General features: G+C 38.2%; 1 protein-coding gene across 3 annotated transcripts; it reads left to right on the forward strand.

Moving 5' to 3' along the window:
• Positions 1–2,002: 2,002 nt before the first annotated feature.
• On the forward strand, positions 2,003–14,581 carry RB195_012942 (uncharacterized protein; the record flags this gene model as incomplete). Of its 3 annotated transcripts, XM_064202550.1 has the most annotated exons (16): positions 2,424–2,477; positions 7,067–7,108; positions 7,171–7,314; positions 8,988–9,083; positions 10,173–10,308; positions 10,878–10,963; positions 11,061–11,224; positions 11,296–11,428; positions 11,565–11,662; positions 11,732–11,864; positions 13,338–13,524; positions 13,622–13,751; positions 13,956–14,100; positions 14,257–14,297; positions 14,362–14,397; positions 14,558–14,576. In XM_064202550.1, 16 exons carry the CDS (start codon positions 2,424–2,426, stop codon positions 14,574–14,576), a joined length of 1,644 nt encoding a protein of 547 aa, XP_064058433.1. The 3 variants fall into 3 exon arrangements, with proteins under 3 accessions (XP_064058431.1, XP_064058432.1, XP_064058433.1); XM_064202552.1 differs by lacking the exons at positions 14,257–14,297; positions 14,362–14,397 and adding an exon at positions 2,003–2,080 and having other exon boundaries at positions 2,418–2,477; positions 14,558–14,581; XM_064202551.1 differs by lacking the exons at positions 14,257–14,297; positions 14,558–14,576 and adding an exon at positions 2,003–2,080 and having other exon boundaries at positions 2,418–2,477; positions 14,362–14,385.
• Between the last annotated feature and the right edge of the window lie 3,834 nt (positions 14,582–18,415).

Raw genomic sequence — 18,415 nt, forward strand, 5'->3', positions numbered from 1 at the left:
ATGACACTGTTACAAATTTTTCCTTGCAGAAATTAGATTTCTTTTTGTGCTTTCGTTTCTTTATATTTGTTAGCACCCTTACTGATTTTTAAACTTTTTTAAAATTTTTTTAATACTTCTTAAATTAAATTTTTTAATAGGAGGTTGGGGCGCAGTCGGTTAGTGGTCCGCTGTAGACACATGGTTGATGGTTCTAAGCCTTTCATCCCTCCGGGGTCAATAAATTGGTCCCAGACTTGTCTGTGAGGATAAAAACACGGACTTGATACATGGATTGAGCCCCGTAAGTCATTGTATAGACTAGTTACAAGTTCGTGAACCTCACAAATGGTCCGGTCCGATCCGGGAATCACTGGACACCACGGTATAGGAGGCTACATTGCATGCCGCCATCGATTGCACCCATGAGTTTGCTCTCGAACTCAAACCGGTCGGCGTGTACAGTACCACTTAAAGCCCTCTTAAGAGGTCCAAGGTAATCATACCATTTTACCGAATAGTTACTTGAGCTCTTTTTTCGGCCACCAATACATCTGTCAGAAAGTGATTCTTTCATCACCGTTTAAATCCTAACTCATCTTTTAACTTCTACTTTTTGTTGAATTTTCTTTTTTTTCGCAAACTCTTTCCTTTTTGAACTGTTCTTCGTCAGTAATTGTTTCAACGAGTATTTTCTTGGGATCCATTTTTGATAGTTCGTAACTAAGGTCATTCATAGAGGTTCAGAGTGTGTGTTATCAAAAAATTGCCGTATGTTCTCCAAGAACTCAGCACTTTTTATTTTATACTATTTTTTCGCTTCTTGCTACAGTTCATTTCTGGATGATGCACCGGGACAAATTGCCAAGTCCCGCAAGTTATTATATAGGGCAGACACTTGCGTTCATAAAACTCGAAAAAAATGTTAAAATAAAACGAAAAAATGAACGAATAAACAAAGCAATAATGAATTGCGGATAAGCGCATCGGTGGCTCTAATGTCCAGGTCTATTAGCTCTTGAAATAGAGTGTTCTTCAAAAATTCAACCTCCTAATTATTATCTTATCTTCAATGCACAAAATAAAAGATTTGCTCGAATGATTATCTTGAGGACACAGTTTCGAAAACAAGAGGTAGTAATGGAGGTGGTTTTTTCTTCCTGTTCATACTGTTTCTGTCCCCTTCATCCACGGGCAAAAAAAATATTTTTCAGGGATACTGGTTTGAGACCTTCTTTTGTGAGAAAGCACTGATGACAAGATTCCAAACTTCTCCGACGGGAAAGTTAGATCTCTTTTTGCAACTTCTCGTTTCTTCGAAAATCTTAGCACTCTTGAGGTTTTTTTTTAAATCACTTGAAAGCAAAAGTTTGAAATTATTTTTAGTATTAATTATTAGCATTGCAGCATAATTAATTACTAGCAATAATTTGAAGTAAATTTGACTAGTAACTGTAAATACCGTGCACTTGGAGAAATGGGTGAATGTCAAAAGTTCGCGAATGAAAAATTGCGAATCTCGGCAACAACCACATTTTTTGTGAAGTTTCTGTAAAATAAGAGATTTTCAAGAAGAAGTTAAGTTTTCTAACTTTGCTTTCCCATACAATTCCCTCCTATTCCTTTTTTTCTGGATGAAATTTCTGGACTTCCACAGTTCACCTTCGATGTTCATATGTGTCGGTCGCTTGTTTATCTTATCATAAATAAGTATAATCAGTACTAATTTTTGGTTGTGATTTTTCTCTCTCCTTCTTTTTTTGTATCCCTTTTCTGCAAACATTTTTCCTTCACTCTCACTTCCTTCCGAACATTAAAGGTGTTTATTCCGTGTGTGAGTGTGTGTGTCCCTCCATGGGATTGTTGTGAGTGACTCCACATATGTTCCTGCTGGCTACCAAAATCGCGCTTTCTACCGTTCTCGTCGCCGTTTAACTGGTTTTTATTTCGGCTGGCGAGTAAGATACCGGTACTTGGGTTGGTCGGTTGCTATGCTGTTCATCATGGCCTCATTTTGTTTTGTATGTATTTGTCTCTCATCCTAGCGATATTATCTTCATTCTTAGCTTTCGTCCTCATCTGTGGGTCGACCATAAGTTTGGTAGAGTGTGATATTTATTCATTTCTTCAAATAATCCTAAAAGATGTATAAAATTTAGGCGGAATTTTAGTGAGCCCTATTCCTTCTTATTCCTGTTTCATGGCACACTTATGGTTTTTTTCATATAAATAAATAAATATCATTTGGGAACTCATAACGTATACATTGATATTAGAATATTTTGAAATTTTTTGATATTGAACCACAGCCCTTGACAATTCCTAACTTAAGAAGGTTGATTCGTGTCCTAATATGTTCGAAATATTTCTCTACTGATCAAAATAAGTACGACTAGGCAAAAGTTCCTTGCAATACTGATTTATTAGATAATTTATAGTTTGCTATGAATACGAACTCAGAAGTAGTCGGATCAACTACGTCAGAAGAATTATCACGGGTTTGTTTTACATTTTTGCGGAACTTTATCTACCACTACTATTTTTTGAAGTAATAATAATTACTAGGGATCTCTCATTCCTTCATTTTTCGGAAGTCATTGTAAGAAAAATCTTTGACCTCTCCAACTAGCATGAGCGTGTCGTAAACGGAGATAAAATCTGAACGTCGGAATGAAATCTAACTTCTGATACCGTTGAACTCCTGCCATTTACGTGCTTGTTGTTGTTTATTTCGTGTCGGAATAGGATTGAAATTTGGGATTTCATCCTGAAGGAACAGGTAGTAGTCTGATGGGTCGAGGTTTGGGATATAGGATGGATTCCGGGATCGTTTCCCCGCCAAGGATCTCAAATTGGCGGAAATGCGATCGGTTCTCTTAAAAGAACAGAAATCACCATAGGGTTTTGCTCCATTTTCGATTTTTTGCATTTCATTTTGTTCAGCGTTTAAAATTCAAATCCCATTTTTTAAAAATAAATATGCTCTTTCGCTTCTTCGTTCCTCTCAGCGCTTAGTTCTTCACAAAACAGTAAGCAAAGGGCAATCGCGTCCCAAACATGGGGTAGGATCCCACGTCTATTGTCTTCTCGACGATAAAAACATCGCATTCGCTAGACACTGACAATTTTTTTGCGTAGGAAATACGTTCTATGCTGTAATAAAATAAGATTATTTCAACTGTTTTCTTTGCTTTCTTGATTTTTTTGTAAAATCATGTTCTAAACATTATCCTATTTATTTTTCTTACTTATCTAACAGAACAATTTGTTGACATGGCTATATGTATTCATTTCTGCTCTTTTTTGTAGATCTCTTCTGTTTTAGTGAAGAACGCAACAGTAGAATTGTCATTTTGTTGTCTTTTTCTTATGAGATAACTTACAATTAACTTCAGAAAAGTTAATTTATTTATTTGTCTATTTATTTATTTGTTTATTTATTACGCTCAATGGCGTGTCAAAAGGACAGGCAAGGATGAACACAAATAAACAACAGAAAATCCAGTATCAAGGATAGAATAGAATGAGCAGGGATTAGTCACGTGAACGGTTCCGGTACAGGGAGAATTTTGTAAACAAAAACATAAACTAACAATAAAAGTGGGTATTAAGACCTGAAGAATTTTGAAAGCGTAAGTAGACTATAGAAATCAATGGCTAAATCTGAAAAAAAATAAGACTAGGAAGAACGTTTGGGAAGGACAATGATTTCCTTACTGCTTACTTCCTTAGTTCCTTTATTACCACTGTATTTCTTCAATATTTCCTCATATCGTTATCTATAAATTCTCAGAAAATCAATTTCACCATGTTTTAGAACCGATCGGTGTTGTTTACCCAAATCAAAAAAGATCTTTGTTTTGTAGTCTTATCACTCACACTACACGCTTCAATTGTAAGAGATTGGCGACGCACCGCACTTTTTTTTCTTGCTTGTAATCAGTGTTTTGTGATGGGTAAACACGTTCGTTGCCTCGTTCCCAACGTAAGAAATCCTGCTTTCGCCTCTTTTTCCTCATTTCTTTACTGCTCCTTTAAGAACAATGAATGTCTAGATTTATTTATTTATTTATTTAGTTATTTATTTATTTATTCTCATACATCAATGTTGCCGCCGAAAATCATAGGCAAAATAAAAGAAAATATGAAGTATAAAATAAAATAATAATTACCATGTTTTGCCAAAAACCGAACAAAAGGTTCCACACATAATCCCTGGCGATTAAAACTGGCGCAGTCCTCTTGCAGGTGTAAACAACTTGTTTGTGAGGTCTGTTTCCTTAAAGGCAGCGATGAAGTTGAGGCACTACGGAAACCTTATGGAAAACATAGAGTTTGAAGTGTTGATTACAAATATGAGCGTGGTTCCCCTATTTTCAAAACGTGTCCTAGGAACTGCCTCAGTTCTTACGAGGTACATTAGAACGCGCCATTCTCGTACATGCTACGGTTCCCTCATCTGCTCTATTAATTGATTTTACTTGAATAATCTGCTGAGGGGGCGGGTGTGGTGTAGCGGTTAGAGGCTCCGCTTCCTGCACTATCGATCGGAGGTTCCCTCTGCTGCTCTATTAGTTGATGTTAACGCCAGAAACTTTAAACTTTAACTTTAATCTGCTGAGGAGACCCCATTGATTTTTGACCGGTCGCTAGTGGACGCGGCGCGTGCGCAGAGGTGGCGCGTTCTCATTTGCCTCGTAGGAACAGATACCGTTTCCCTTATCGTTTTTTTTTACGACGATTAGAGGAAATTGAGTGGGACCTAGGTCATATTCGTGATACCCTTGCCTTCGATAGATGTGATAGATAGGGAGTAGATTTTCTTCTCGTAGCTCGCATCTAAGTACATGTTTTTTTCCTTATATTTTGTATGAATTGCTTTACTCAGAAACCAGATGAGTGAATCCATATTTGACACATAACCTCGGACAAATCAAGCCAACAGCTTTTTTGTACAGCTCCAACCGTGAAGAATACGATTCAATTAGCACTGGTGCGTGCTCGTACACAGCGTCATCTGTCACCGCTCTCATCTAGCAGCATCTAATTGAAAATCGAAAAAAAATTGATCCCATCAATAATTCCGTTGCAATAACGATGAATTAATGTATGAACTTTGTCGTCTCTCGTCCTCGCCGAAAAGTGAAAGGAAATGAACGCAATGATTTCTCGCGAATAATGTCATTTTGATGTTATTGATGTTTATCGTTGTTCTAACGATCAAAACAATGCAATTCAACACCATTTCGATGAATAGGACGATTGTTAGCGGTGATTACGGCATGTATAGAAGAAGTTATAGAGCTATGTGTAGAAGTTTTTCAAAGCGATTGCAAACAGAAAAAAAAAACAGCAAAGAAATTCGAGTTCACCACCCTCAGTCATTTCGGCCCTTGGAAAAGGTTTCTTTTGTGAGATTTGTGGAAAAAAGTGCTATGTGGTATTATTACTACCAGTTCCGGGAAAGAAAATTTCCTCAGAAGATCCAAAACATAGAAATGCAGACGAATGTAGCAATTTTTGTGGTGTTGCCTTCTAGGGAGTTTTGCCAGATGACTTTTTTTTGTCACGCCAATTAAAACGGTCATTGAAACGTCTCATCACTGCTTCTTTCTGGAAGAGCGCTTATCAATTTCTTCGCTACAGTAACCCTACTAACTATAGATATAAAAATATGTAGCTATAGTCGGATCAAAACGACATGATGCACGGGAGCAATTACGTAGGTGGCTGCGTCCAAAGCGGTGCGGTGGAGCGTAGCGGTTAGGATCTAGTGGGGACCCACTGTACTGTGTTTCATATCGTTTTGACACTGCTATAACCAAGAGTTTATTGAATAGAGATACAGGATGGATCAATCGATGGAAAGGATTCATTATAGTGTATCTAGAGGACTATTGAATTTCACAAATAATGACTTTTTTCTAATTTAAACTCGCGGACTGAAAAAAAAGAAAAGTAGTGGAGCAAACCAGTGACACTAAGCATATTCATGTTCGATTAACACAAATCCAAGAAAGTTTCGGATATTTTGCTATGAAAAAAAAAGAAAACAAAAGAAAATTACTATTACGTAACCCATTAATTGAAAGAGCATTTCATTCTCTACAAAATAGTGTTTTCGAATTTTTATGTTGATTTAATTTCCTATTAATTTTTATATCAATATAATAGCTTAAAGAAATTACTGACTCTGCCCATATGTTGCCCTCTCAGCACAAGAGAATTACTACATTTCTCCTTAAATGTGTTGAATTTAAAGAATTCTTGTTGTAAAATAAAAAGTATAAACGAACAAACGCTACGGTAGTTTTCATTGCTGGCTGGAAATCGTTTTTTTCTTCATCTGACTTACTTTTATTTTGTTTGCTTCGAAATTTTCGTTGCAAAGAACTGCGCTCTTGTGATCAACGATGATTGCCGTTTTGTCGCCGTTATTCCCCGCCTTATCACTTTCTGGTCATGTTCCGGTCGTTATCACTCATCATTCATAGGCCAGAGTTTCGATACTCGCCAAGGCCATTTATCATTGTTCTACCTCTTTTGATTTCCTTCGATTTACCCGAAACGAACAGAAATCACTCCGTTTTCTTTTTCCCTAAGAGACTTTTCCGTTTTCCTGGGTGTTTTGCTTCCATTTACCCGAAACGAACAGAAATCACTCCGTTTTCTTTTCCCTAAGAGACTTTTCCGTTTTCCTGGGTGTTTTGCTTCCATTTATCCGAAACGAACGGAAATCACTTCGTTTTCTTTTTCCTGAGGGACTTTTCCGTTTTCCTGGGTGTTTTGCTTCCATTTAACCGAAACGAACAGCAATCACTTTGTTTTCTTTTTCCTGAGGGACTTTTCCGTTTTCATGGGTGATTTGCTTCCATTTACCCGAAACGAACAGAAATCACTTCGTTTTCACTTTTCACGAACAGAAATCACTTCGTTTTTTTTCCCCTAGGAGATTTTTCCATTTTCCTAAGTGTCCATTGTTCGTATTTCTGAACTTTACCATGTACAGAAATCACTTCGTTTTCTTTTTTCCTAGAAGACTTTTCCGTTTTCTTCGGTGTCTATTATTCATATTTCCGTATTTCAGGAAAACTCAGGCTCGTCAGGGAATAAAATGGGTTTCTCGGAGGTTAGTTTTTTTTTCAGAGCGAAATTTAAAACCAAAAATTTTCTATTAGATAATATGTTTAGGTTGTTTCACGACAAAGAGAGTTTTTTCGTGCCGGTGAGCCAGCGAAAATCGAGAATCGAAAGAAACAACTGCTTATTTTGCGTAAACTAATCACTGAGAACTCGGACACGCTTTGTGAAGCTGTCCACCAGGATCTGCGGAGGGTAAGTAATGTAAATATTCCTAGAAACGGTGCATTAAGTGAATGATTATCGTAGAATCCAGCTAAACTATGTTTTTTTGCCTCAATTCTGATTCAAGTGTTATTTGTTCTTTTATACGATCTTATTTGACTTTATCGGATTTCATTTGATCCGTTTACGATCGTTAACAGAATCGTCGTCCAAAAAAAAAACAACTATTAAACTGAATTGATCGTCGACTATTAGTTAATTTGACCTACATGGAAGGAATAAATGTCAATTTGGGCCGCGATCTGACATGGAGGACGACCGATTGATTTTTTTTCCAGTGAACGTCGTCGTGGATTGAAAGCAAGTGATCCGTTTTCCATATTTCTGGGTCGTACTGCGAAAAGGAGCTATAGTGATGGCCTTAAGAGTTCGTATCCAATACAATTGTCCATGGGACGATAAATTTATTAAATTTATTTATTTATTCATCTAATATTATATTATTTGCTTACCAGCCTGAATGTCCTGCTAAAGCCGGACTTCAGGTTGATTTTGGTGTTCGCTTCGGTCGCTTTCACCGATCAATAAGAAATAGCAGAAATGACAGTAGCGACTACATAACTATAATTGCTTCTTTCTATTAACGCTTTCTTCAATTTTTTTTACCCGAAAATTTGAGCATAGATGAAAGATTTCCCCTAAAAACTGAATTCTATATTTGGAGAGCAATCCAACTCAATTTTACATCTATGTTTCTCTCAAACCTCCACGATTTAGAAACATTATTCGAATTATGAGTCTCCTCCATTCTCAACTATTAGCAAAGAATGATGTGCTAATATGGAATAACGTGAATATCACTATCGTAGTGATAAAAATAACGTTCTACGTCAGATCGCGTAAACTGTTGGCCACTGTGTATTGTATTCGCACGTGTGTTTCCTCCTTTTGAAAAAAGCATGATAGCAGCGTTAGGGAGACGCGCTGGGAAATAGATATGTAAAGGAATCCTAGAAACCCATTCTACCGCGTTGGGGCTCCCAACGCGGTAGAATGGGTTTCTAGGATCGCACCAATCCGACGCAGTGGTAAGCGCCTCTCCTCACTCTATAGCTTTCTGGCACCGACACACCATTCCGACCCCATGGAACCCGTCCCACCGCATTTCACAGTCATCCGGCTCCGGAGCACGAATTCGGCGCAGTAGGACCCGTCTCACCTAATTTTACCGCATTGAGGTTCTAGATGTTTTTTAGGTGAGAAAGCGCAGCAAACCGACACCATGGTATCCGAATATATATGTACCGACCAAGCGCGCTATTATATAACATGATAATAATGAAGGATAAAGGATAAAGTGTCTAGCGTTAATCAATCCGCTTGGGATGCGCCCCCATGTTCACTTCAATTAGGAATCGTTTGGGGTTCACGAACGTGTAACTGGCCTACACAGTGGTTTGCGGGGGCTAGCGGAAGTGTCAAGTCAGTGTTTTTATTCCCTCCCAGACAGGTCTGGTACCAATTTATCGACCCCGGAGGGATGAAAGGCTTGATGAGCACTGGGGCGGATTCGAACCTCCGATCGAACGTGCAGAAAGCGGAACCTCACGCTCTGGAAATACGAAAAAGCCCCTCAAATCAAAATCATCCAATGATAATAATAGTAATTATTATTATTATTATTATTATTATTAAACGTTCAGGATCCACAAACAACGTACTTCCTCGAGATCGGCAATGCTATCGTTGAAATCGACTACATGTTGGACAATCTGGTGGAGTGGAGCAAACCTGTTACAGTAAGCTTATCCTTCTTCGATTAAGGTACATTAAACAAAGTTTCAGATATTCTGTTATGCTATTCAATGTGAAAATTGTTAATTATTTCTCACCGTTTTCTTTTCTATGTGTTAATATGTTTACACATTCAAGGCACACCCACTAGGATCGAGGAATTTATTGATCTCTACTTATCTAAAATTTATTAATCTCTACTTATCTGTCTTTATCTGAAAGAAAATTCTACCTTCTCGGAAATTTTTGGGAATTCATTCAACCATTTCTCATTCAACTGCCATTTTTGGTTCATTTGGTTCATTTATTCAACTCAGATGGGAGGAGAATTTTCGGATAAGCAAAAATCGGGAATACATCTACTAGTGAAAATGATATAATAATACAAAATTTTGTAAGTTTGTAGACATAATGAGTTCTAGAGGTCACGTGGTAAACTTGAAAATCAGTACAACCTTTAATATTGTATATTATTATTTATTATTTGTTGTGTTTGTATTATAAAACTATAATATTATTATATTATTACATTATGCGATATACATACTACATATTGTTACACGTTATTAATTAATTATTCGTCACACACATGTGTGTCTAAAATTTGTTGTCGAAGTATTCACTTTTCGAATCTCAATATTTATTTTGTAGGTATCTTCCTGAAATATTTAAACTCCATTTAAACGGCGTGGAAAAGGGGCTTTTTGGTCGAATTTTCCTACGAACCACCTGTTGACATGCCATACCTGTGAGCACGCTCTCGTGTGCATTGCACGAGGCCAGTGAGCGAAAGAGACAGCTTCAGCAGCGTATTGATTCCTTCAGCTCGGCCGTAGAAGTGGTACGTCACCAGCTGCTTCGTAGGGATATTCGATCGCCAAGGAGTTTCTCACGTGGTTTTTGGGACAATTAGGGGAATTAAGTGTGATTGCACCTATAGTAGTACGCTACATCCTTAACCGTTCGTGATGAGATCCCAATACCCTCAATTTTGTTGTATGTTCCCTTTAGGAAATTCACACCAGTAAACCTCCGATTAGTCTACATAAGATCTGTGCTTTTTAACTGGAAATTGATCAAAAATGTTTTTCCAGGTGAAAAAGACTTTCGCAAATGCTTTGGATCAACCAATGATTGTCAAAGATCCCTTGGGAGTTGTTCTAATAATCTCACCATGGAATTATCCTGTGTCAATGATCCTATTGCCACTCATAGCTGCAATCGCTGCGGGTAATCCTTCTTTTTTCAATTGTTTGACTTATTCGTTGCCTTACGTACCTTAAAACGTAAAGGCAGCATACCACGAATCTGAGGTGATGCGGATTTCAGGTGGAGAATCCGTATACGGGGTCGTAGATTATGGAGACTGGGGTAGTTCCGCTCATCTCTCCCTGAATCACTGCAAACAGCCGCCTCCTGGATGTTGTTTTGTACGACACCATCTATTGCAACGCTCCACCCTTTGCGCCGCCTCCGCCTTGCGATTCGTCGAAAATCAATTCAGACTGCCCTGATAGGCGGTAAGATACGCTACGCGTGCAAGGGTGGCGCGCTGCAATAGAAGGCATCGTACAAAACAGCAATCAGGGGCCGGCTGCTCGCAGTGATTCAGGAAGGGATGAGCGGAACCACCCCCATCTCCATAATCTACGACCCCGTACACGGATACTCCACCTAAATTCCGTACCACCCCAGATTCGTGGTATGCTGCTTTTAACTGAAGAGTGACGCAGAGCCAGAAAATATCTGGATTTCACTTTTATCAAACCCATAAATATATTTCAATAGAATCTGCTCAGGAAACACCGTTATCATCAAGCCTTCCGAGGTCTCCTCTAACACAGCGGCAACTTTCGAGAAATTGGTGCCAAAATATTTCTCACCGGTGAGCTTGACATCGTCATAATGACTTTTTTTAATTTTCATTTTTTCTGATTTGATTTTTTTTATTCTTGGATTATTTTTTTAAATTTTGCCTATAGGAGATGGTTGCTGTCGTCAATGGTGGTGTTTCTGAAACTACGGAACTACTGAAAGAACGATTCGATCATATTCTCTATACTGGTTGCCCACCGGTAGCGAAAATTATTATGGCCGCTGCTGCGAAGCATTTAACACCTGTTACCTTAGAATTGGGTGGGAAATGGTAAATTTCTACAGAGAATCTTCAAACCCAAGGGATCCAGAAAGTAACTTTTATGTTTTGTTCTTTTTCAGCCCCGTCATCGTGGAAGACGACGCCGACATTGAGATCTCGGCTCGTCGTATCGCCTGGGGGAAATGGATGAATTGCGGTCAGACGTGCTTAGCTCCGGATTACGTCCTCGTATCCGCTGCAGTTAAACCGAGGGTAATTAACAAAGCTTTTTAGAATTTGCAATTGTTCAAAATAGAAATATTAAAAATAAAAAACGAGAAATAAAAAAAATAGATGACAGAATTTGAAGATAAACAAAGTAATTGTGTGACCAATAGCGCTTCTTCAGTTGGTTGATGCTATGCGACGATACATTGGTGAATTCTATGGGACTGATATTAAAGCCAGCAAGGATTATTCCAGAATTATCAACCAAAGGCATTTTGAGTATGTTCTTTTTGATTTTGTTGAAGAATTTGAGGTTGATGAGGAATTTAGTCTTTCGTAGTCTTCTAGTCGTATCAGCTCACTTCTGGACTCTACCGCAGGCACTGTGCTTTTCCAAGGCGGAGCGAACGATCGCAACGATCTTTTCATTCCACCAATTATTCTAGATGTGAACAAGGATGATCCATTTATGAGTGATGAGGTAATTATATTCATTTTATTTTTATTTTTATTTTTATTTTTTTTTTGTGTCCATGTGTTCAGTTCACGAGGAGTCAGGTTTAGATCTCGTTTTCTGGGGCCAATTTACGAATTACAATTTTCTGGGGTCGAATTGAGAGAGTGAAGCATCCTAACCTTAGGGAAAAAGAGAAAAAGAAAGAAAAAGCCGAAACGTCAGGCAAATAAAGGGCTCCATCTGAAAACCTCGCAGGCACACTATCATAAAACCTAAAAAAGTCGTTTATAGAAACTCTCCACAACAAAATACGGTCTGAAACTGGCAGATCATGGAATTTTCTTGTTAAGCATCCGCCAGCGTTCGATATCCCAAACATTCATTCCACCCCACCTTTAATATATGCGGAAATTCTACCTCCGTTCACTTTACCGCTACTACTTCGCTGTTTTCTCTGTGATTTGATACTCAGCCACTCAAATGGGCTCTTCAATCTTTTGGAAAATTTGTAAGAAAAGAAAAAAGAGGAAAATTTGGGAAAATATTTGGAATGGAGCTGAACAGTAGGGCTTATCTCGTATATCACCTTGTAATTTAGCAGTTACAAATTTCATTGAAACAAAAAACTGCTTAGATTAAATTTACCACATCAACTACCGTAACTTAGCTTGTTTACTCCGCATTTGCGACTTGTGGTCATAATGATGTACAGCCGAAAATTCTTTAGTTACGATATGAAACGATTCTGAGCAAGATCCATGCCGAACCATGAAAGTGGACGTCACGGATAACGCATTACGTTTACTTTCAATGTTCGATATGGATCCTACTAGGTTTCTTGGACGCTGTTTCCGAGTATCACAACGAAAAGAAGAACCTCTACTCCCTAAAATCTGGGAAACTGAAGCATTGGATAGACTCGAGGCATCAGTTCACACTACGATACAACTCTTGACACCCATATGATTATGAAATTATTCCTGCAACATGACGAAGATAGCGAATTAACGAGTTTTTTTTTCGGCTGATTTTTCATTAATACACATTCTATTTGTCACTCAGTTAGTGTTTTAGGGTTCTGTGCATCAACAGAGAACATATGAAGCTTTTTTTGCTACCTCTAAAAGATAGGGGATAGTTTACTATCTTATACTTTAAAATTCCTTCATAGCTATGTGATCAGCATTGATCGATCCCTATTTAAGTGAAAAGATCGAAACATCACAAAAATTGAAGTTGTTGTTCTCAAATTAGGGTCTTATGCAACTTTTCTCTCAAAAAAAAAGGGAAAAACAGATTAGCACACCGTGATGAAGCGGGTAAGCTGCCAGTAAGATGCTAAGTTCCTCATACTGTTGAATTTTTGAGTAATTTTTTTTTCGAAAATGTGTTTTTAAAATATTTTAAACTTATTTTCCTGTGTTTGTGTTTGTTCACTTGTTTGAACACCAAAAAAAAATCCGGGAATAAAAGAATAAAGAAAATATTTTTTTGTAGATCTTCGGCCCTGTCCTTCCTGTGCTAACAGTCAAGGATCTTAGCGAAGCTCTGGATTACATCAACGATGGGGAAAAACCTCTTGCCGCGTACATTTTCACTCGTAATGAGTCAAAAGCTAAACGACTTTACACAGAGACTAGCAGTGGTGGAGTCACTATCAACGATGTTGTTATGCATATTACAGGTGAGTTTTAAGAAATTTGAAAGAAAGGAAAAAATGGTAAATTATCCTAGAAAAAAATTACATTATAAATTTTCCAATAGACGTTATTACGTTTTAGTTGATACATTACCGTTCGGTGGTGTTGGTAATTCTGGTATGGGACGATATCGTGGAAAATACGGATTTGACACTTTCACTCATGAAAAAGCAGTTCTAAAGCGTGGATTTTTTGGAGAAGCCCTTCAAAAGTAAGTTTTTTTTTTCAAAAATCTAATATATTCCTTAGCAGCATTCATTTTATTCGATGTTTTTATACTTAGTTGAAGAGAATTGAGAAAAGTCGTCTTTTCTTTACCGAAAAAGCATTTTTTACTTTCAAAAATTCAAAAATTTCGGGAAATTTTTGCTTTTTTTCTCATGCAATTCTCAAAAGTTTTATGTGAATTTTTCAGTGCTCGATATCCACCAATAACTGAAGCGAAGTTGAGAACATTAGCTCGGCTAACCGGGACTCGTCGTCCGTTCCCATCGATACTGAGCTGGATCACAGGGATTCCGGTAATTGTCGTCTCAGTCGTTATGGGAATGTTTATGCAGGTGAGTTCTCTGACGGCTTCTCTCACCTGCTCCTCTGTTTTTTCGCTACACGTCCTTAGTAACTTTAAAAAAAGACGGCTTATCCTCTTTAAGGATTATCCTTAAAGCATTTTATGTGGTTAGTACTTCATCGCTTTTCCTATTCCAAAGCTATAGACAGAGATTAGAAATTTTAGGGGAAAAAAGCACGGAAACAAGTAAGCAAAAAGAGCCGTCTTACTGTAAGATGGCCGATTAAAACCAAAATTCTTCTTTTTTCAGTTCTTCTTTTCGAACAAAAAATGAAAATGATGATATGTGAGTTGTGGTGTGTGTGTAGTTTTGCATGCAATAATATTCCGCAAGTTTGCCCTTCATTTGTTCCACGTAGATTTGTTTATATTTACCTCTATATACCTCGCTCATTCAATCGTTCTGGATCTATCCTAGTTTTTTTTTCAAATGAATTTCTTTGCAGAAATACCTTCGACTTTTGAGATGAGGGAAGATCCTACATATCCGTGCTACAAGAGTGGTTCTTCGTCCTCTTCTTCGTCCGTCCCCGTCCTCCATTTCTCTCTCCATTGAAGCTAGTCACTTCGTCACTTTATAAACGACGACGAACGGTTTTTCAGCTTGTCAGCTGCTTTCAATTTGTTATTAACTACGTACCTCGTTTATTTTATACTTTAAATGTCATCCTAATAAATCTGTAATAAACATTTTACTTTGCTCCGAAGCACAGCTGGATCTAAAGGATAACATGATGAGAACAGGCACAGGCACAGAACATCGTTATAGACGATGTACAGCTAGGAAATTATTTGAATGATGGTGTTTCACCATAATGAGACAGATGTGTAGACATATTCTTTAGAAGATGGATTTCTACAGTAGAAGAAAACACATTTTTACAAAATTCACTATGTTAAAATTTCTCCACGAAGATAGATATAGATGAACTTTGGGCAACAAGTGTTTCTAAGAAGGAAAAGAAGAACTTTCGAAAAAAAAAGGAGAGATAGGGGTAGAGGTGTAACTCACATCTGTAATCACAATCACGCTCAATTTCGCCTATTACTCCAGAAAAACGTAAAAAAAGAACGCGTGTGAAATAGCCATGACTGCACCGCTGCTCCCTACGATGCAACTTGTTACGCAATAGAACGCAGGCGGCTGCGTCGTATTTACAACGTCCGCAATCCAGCTAATATAACTGAAATAGGTAGCCGATGCACCAGAATTTCTCTAATCTGCAAAATCTGCAGAAACGTTACGGAATGCCATTGCACTACTACTCGTAACAAGTGTCACAGCGTCGGGAACACCGGTGCAACGTTGTTTATTTCTCACGCTTTTTTTTGGACTATTTGGGGAGAATTGAGCGTGATCACGCTCATACTGGTTAACTGTACCCCCACCTCTACATATCTATTCGCTCAGAGATATCAGTAGTGTCAATTCTGTGATACGCTCTTGTCCTCAAAGGCATCACCCCGCGAATCTGGGGTGGTGCGGATTTCAGGTGGAGAGTTCCTATACCGGGTCGTAGACTATGGAGAGGGTGATTCCGTCCATCTCTTCCTAATTACCGTAAAATACGGCTCGGAAGATGCGACGCGTGCACCGGGCTGGCGCGCTCCAATCGAACTCGTTGTAGAAAATAGCACGCCGAAACGCTCGAAACCGTATTATCTTCCGGGCCGTTTTTTACGGCAATTAGGAAGAAATAGACGGAATCACCCTCCTCCTCATAATCTACGACCACGTATGGGCATAACCCACTTGAAACCCGCACCACCCCAGATTCGTGGGGTGACGCCTTTAATGTCTTTGAGCGTAGAGAAATTTCCTTCGTTATTCTTCCTAGCCGTAGTTGGGTAAGTAGTGACTATTGTATTACAATAAGTAAGTATTTTAATTTAACTATAAATATTTCAATATCTGAGGTCAGCGAAGCGAGAACCATAAAACGTCTAGTATTAGCTGTACGTTCAGACTCGTACTCCTATATGATTATTTATATAATTGATATTGAGGATTGAGTGATGATACGTGCCCGGGTTTCTAAACTTGAAAATCCGCGAAGAAATCGGAAGCATCGGTGAATTTATTGTGCATCATTTGAAAGATAATTTCTCACTCTACAAGGAGGTTGTGTTCTGATTTTCCTTTTTTTGATTTAACACTGTACAGTGCATAAATTTGTGTTGTTCAACCATTTAAGGCAAGGTTACTATTAATTTCAAAATTTTTAGAACATGAAGGTCACTAGCTACCTCCAGCACCATCACGCAGGTCCCAAGACCAGTACAAGATTCTATTAGAAATACTATTTGGCTGCCTTACCCTGTGATTTCCATATTGTTGTAAAGTTAAAGTAAAGTACTGTAGAAGAATTAGAATTCATCCTCTAAAATCTAAAAATAAACTAATGTGAAACAATACTGAGTTGACCCATAGACTTTAAACTTTAAACCTTAACTACTAAGGGTAAAGTGTCGTTGAGGAGGGGGGGAGGCATTCACTGGCGCCCTTACTTCTCGAAGTAAATTATCAAATCGCCCGGGGCCTTAAGGCCTAAGCATTACTCTTAGAAGATCTATGACATGTAAACTTAAGTTACCAAAAGAAAAAAGTAAGTTAGAGCTTCGGTAAATAAGGGCCACTGAGTCCCGCTCCCCCCACCCACCCAACGACACTTTACCCGAGGAACTCTGTGCAACGAAAAATGATAGAAACGGAAAGAAAAACCTTCGAAAGAAAAAAAAACAAGAGCTTTGAAGGAAATTATCAAGAAAAGTGAAAATATCACCTTCTAGCACTACCTATGGGAAACACTGCCGCTCCCTCGTTCAACCAGCGGTAGCGGTTATTTGGCGAAATGCCAACAAGCGGTGCCCTGACCTGGACCAGGTCCCCTCCCATTGAGGTTTGGCATCGCCATCGCAAATTGCGTCATTGGCGCCGGTGACCACGCTTCTTAGATCCGTTATTAGATTTTTCCTTGGACCTTTGACCTTTAGGAGATGTCCTTGCACCCAGGCAACCAACCGGGTCACATACGTTCGTCTCCTTTTATCAGCAAACTCTTCTTTTAAGCAGAATTATGATATATTGGACTGATAGGAGAACTCGGAGTCATACTGTAGAACATGGATTCCTCCTAACGTCAAAGTGTGCTAAAACACAAGCTTAGATAGGTGTTCGAAGTATGTTCGTTCGATGAAACCGTGCAGCAAAAGAAAAGGTGCTATAAATTTTCTAAAGGTTCAACATTCGCTCAACTATAACTTTTCACAGAGTGAATTCGCGTAATATTCTTGTAATTTCTTTTGGGCGGGAATTCAAAGTGAATGTTATCAGTAGGGTTCCAAGTGAGTAAATACCAGCTATCGCCGTGCTCCTAATCAATCAATAGAGCGGAAAGTTCAGCTGAACTTTGTCATTTATTGCATTTTTTCCGTCATTTTGTTGATTACCGTGTCCTCCGTAACGGGCGCCATGAGTTCATCGCCAATCGATAATCCCCCGCCGTGTTCACACGCTATTCGGGAATTTTCGTGAAAATTTCTGTTTAGGATACCTGGTTCTGCTTCCCTTTCTTCGCTTTTCTATAGTTTATATAATGATCAAGATCTTAAATGTCCTCGTTAAGTCACCAAGGAAATTTCCAGAAATTTTCAATGTTGAACCAGCTTCAGTGGTTTCTTGGAAGGTTGTCGGAGTGTATTTATTTACTATTGTTGTTTGTATTTTTTTAATGTCTCCTTGTTTTACTTCTTTTCTACCATCGCTTATTATGATTAATTATGATTCTAAGTTACACCAATTTATTTCTAATTAAAACGCTAATTTATAGGAAAACAAGGCCAACTGGAGTTCAATTTTAACAGTTTTTGGAGCAGAAATGAAAAGGAATTCGGATTCTAAAGTTGTGTAACAGTTTGGATGACCGTTTGTAATCTTTCCAGACGGTTCTATATAAAATAATCATCTTTTTAGGCAGCTTTACTTCCTATATTGATGTGTACACTTAACTTTTTCGAGTTGCAGCGTTGTTGTTGTAAATTTAAGCAACTCTAAGCAGTACTGTACCCTGGATCAAACTTAAATGCCCTGTATTATACAGGAAGGCATTTACCTAACGCCTTATACGTTTTCCGACACATTTGCGTTTTATTGCCTCTAAGAGTAATCCCATTGGGATAAAATGTAGGGGGGGGGCACTCAGTTGTGCCCTTATTTCTCGAATTAAATGATCAAATCAATCGTGGCCCTAAGGTCTCATTTATCTTAGAGGATCTATGACATGTAAGCTAAAGTTACTAAGAGA

The sequence above is a fragment of the Necator americanus genome, chromosome V (genome assembly GCF_031761385.1).
Source record: "Necator americanus strain Aroian chromosome V, whole genome shotgun sequence".
NCBI lineage: Eukaryota > Metazoa > Nematoda > Chromadorea > Rhabditida > Ancylostomatidae > Necator > Necator americanus.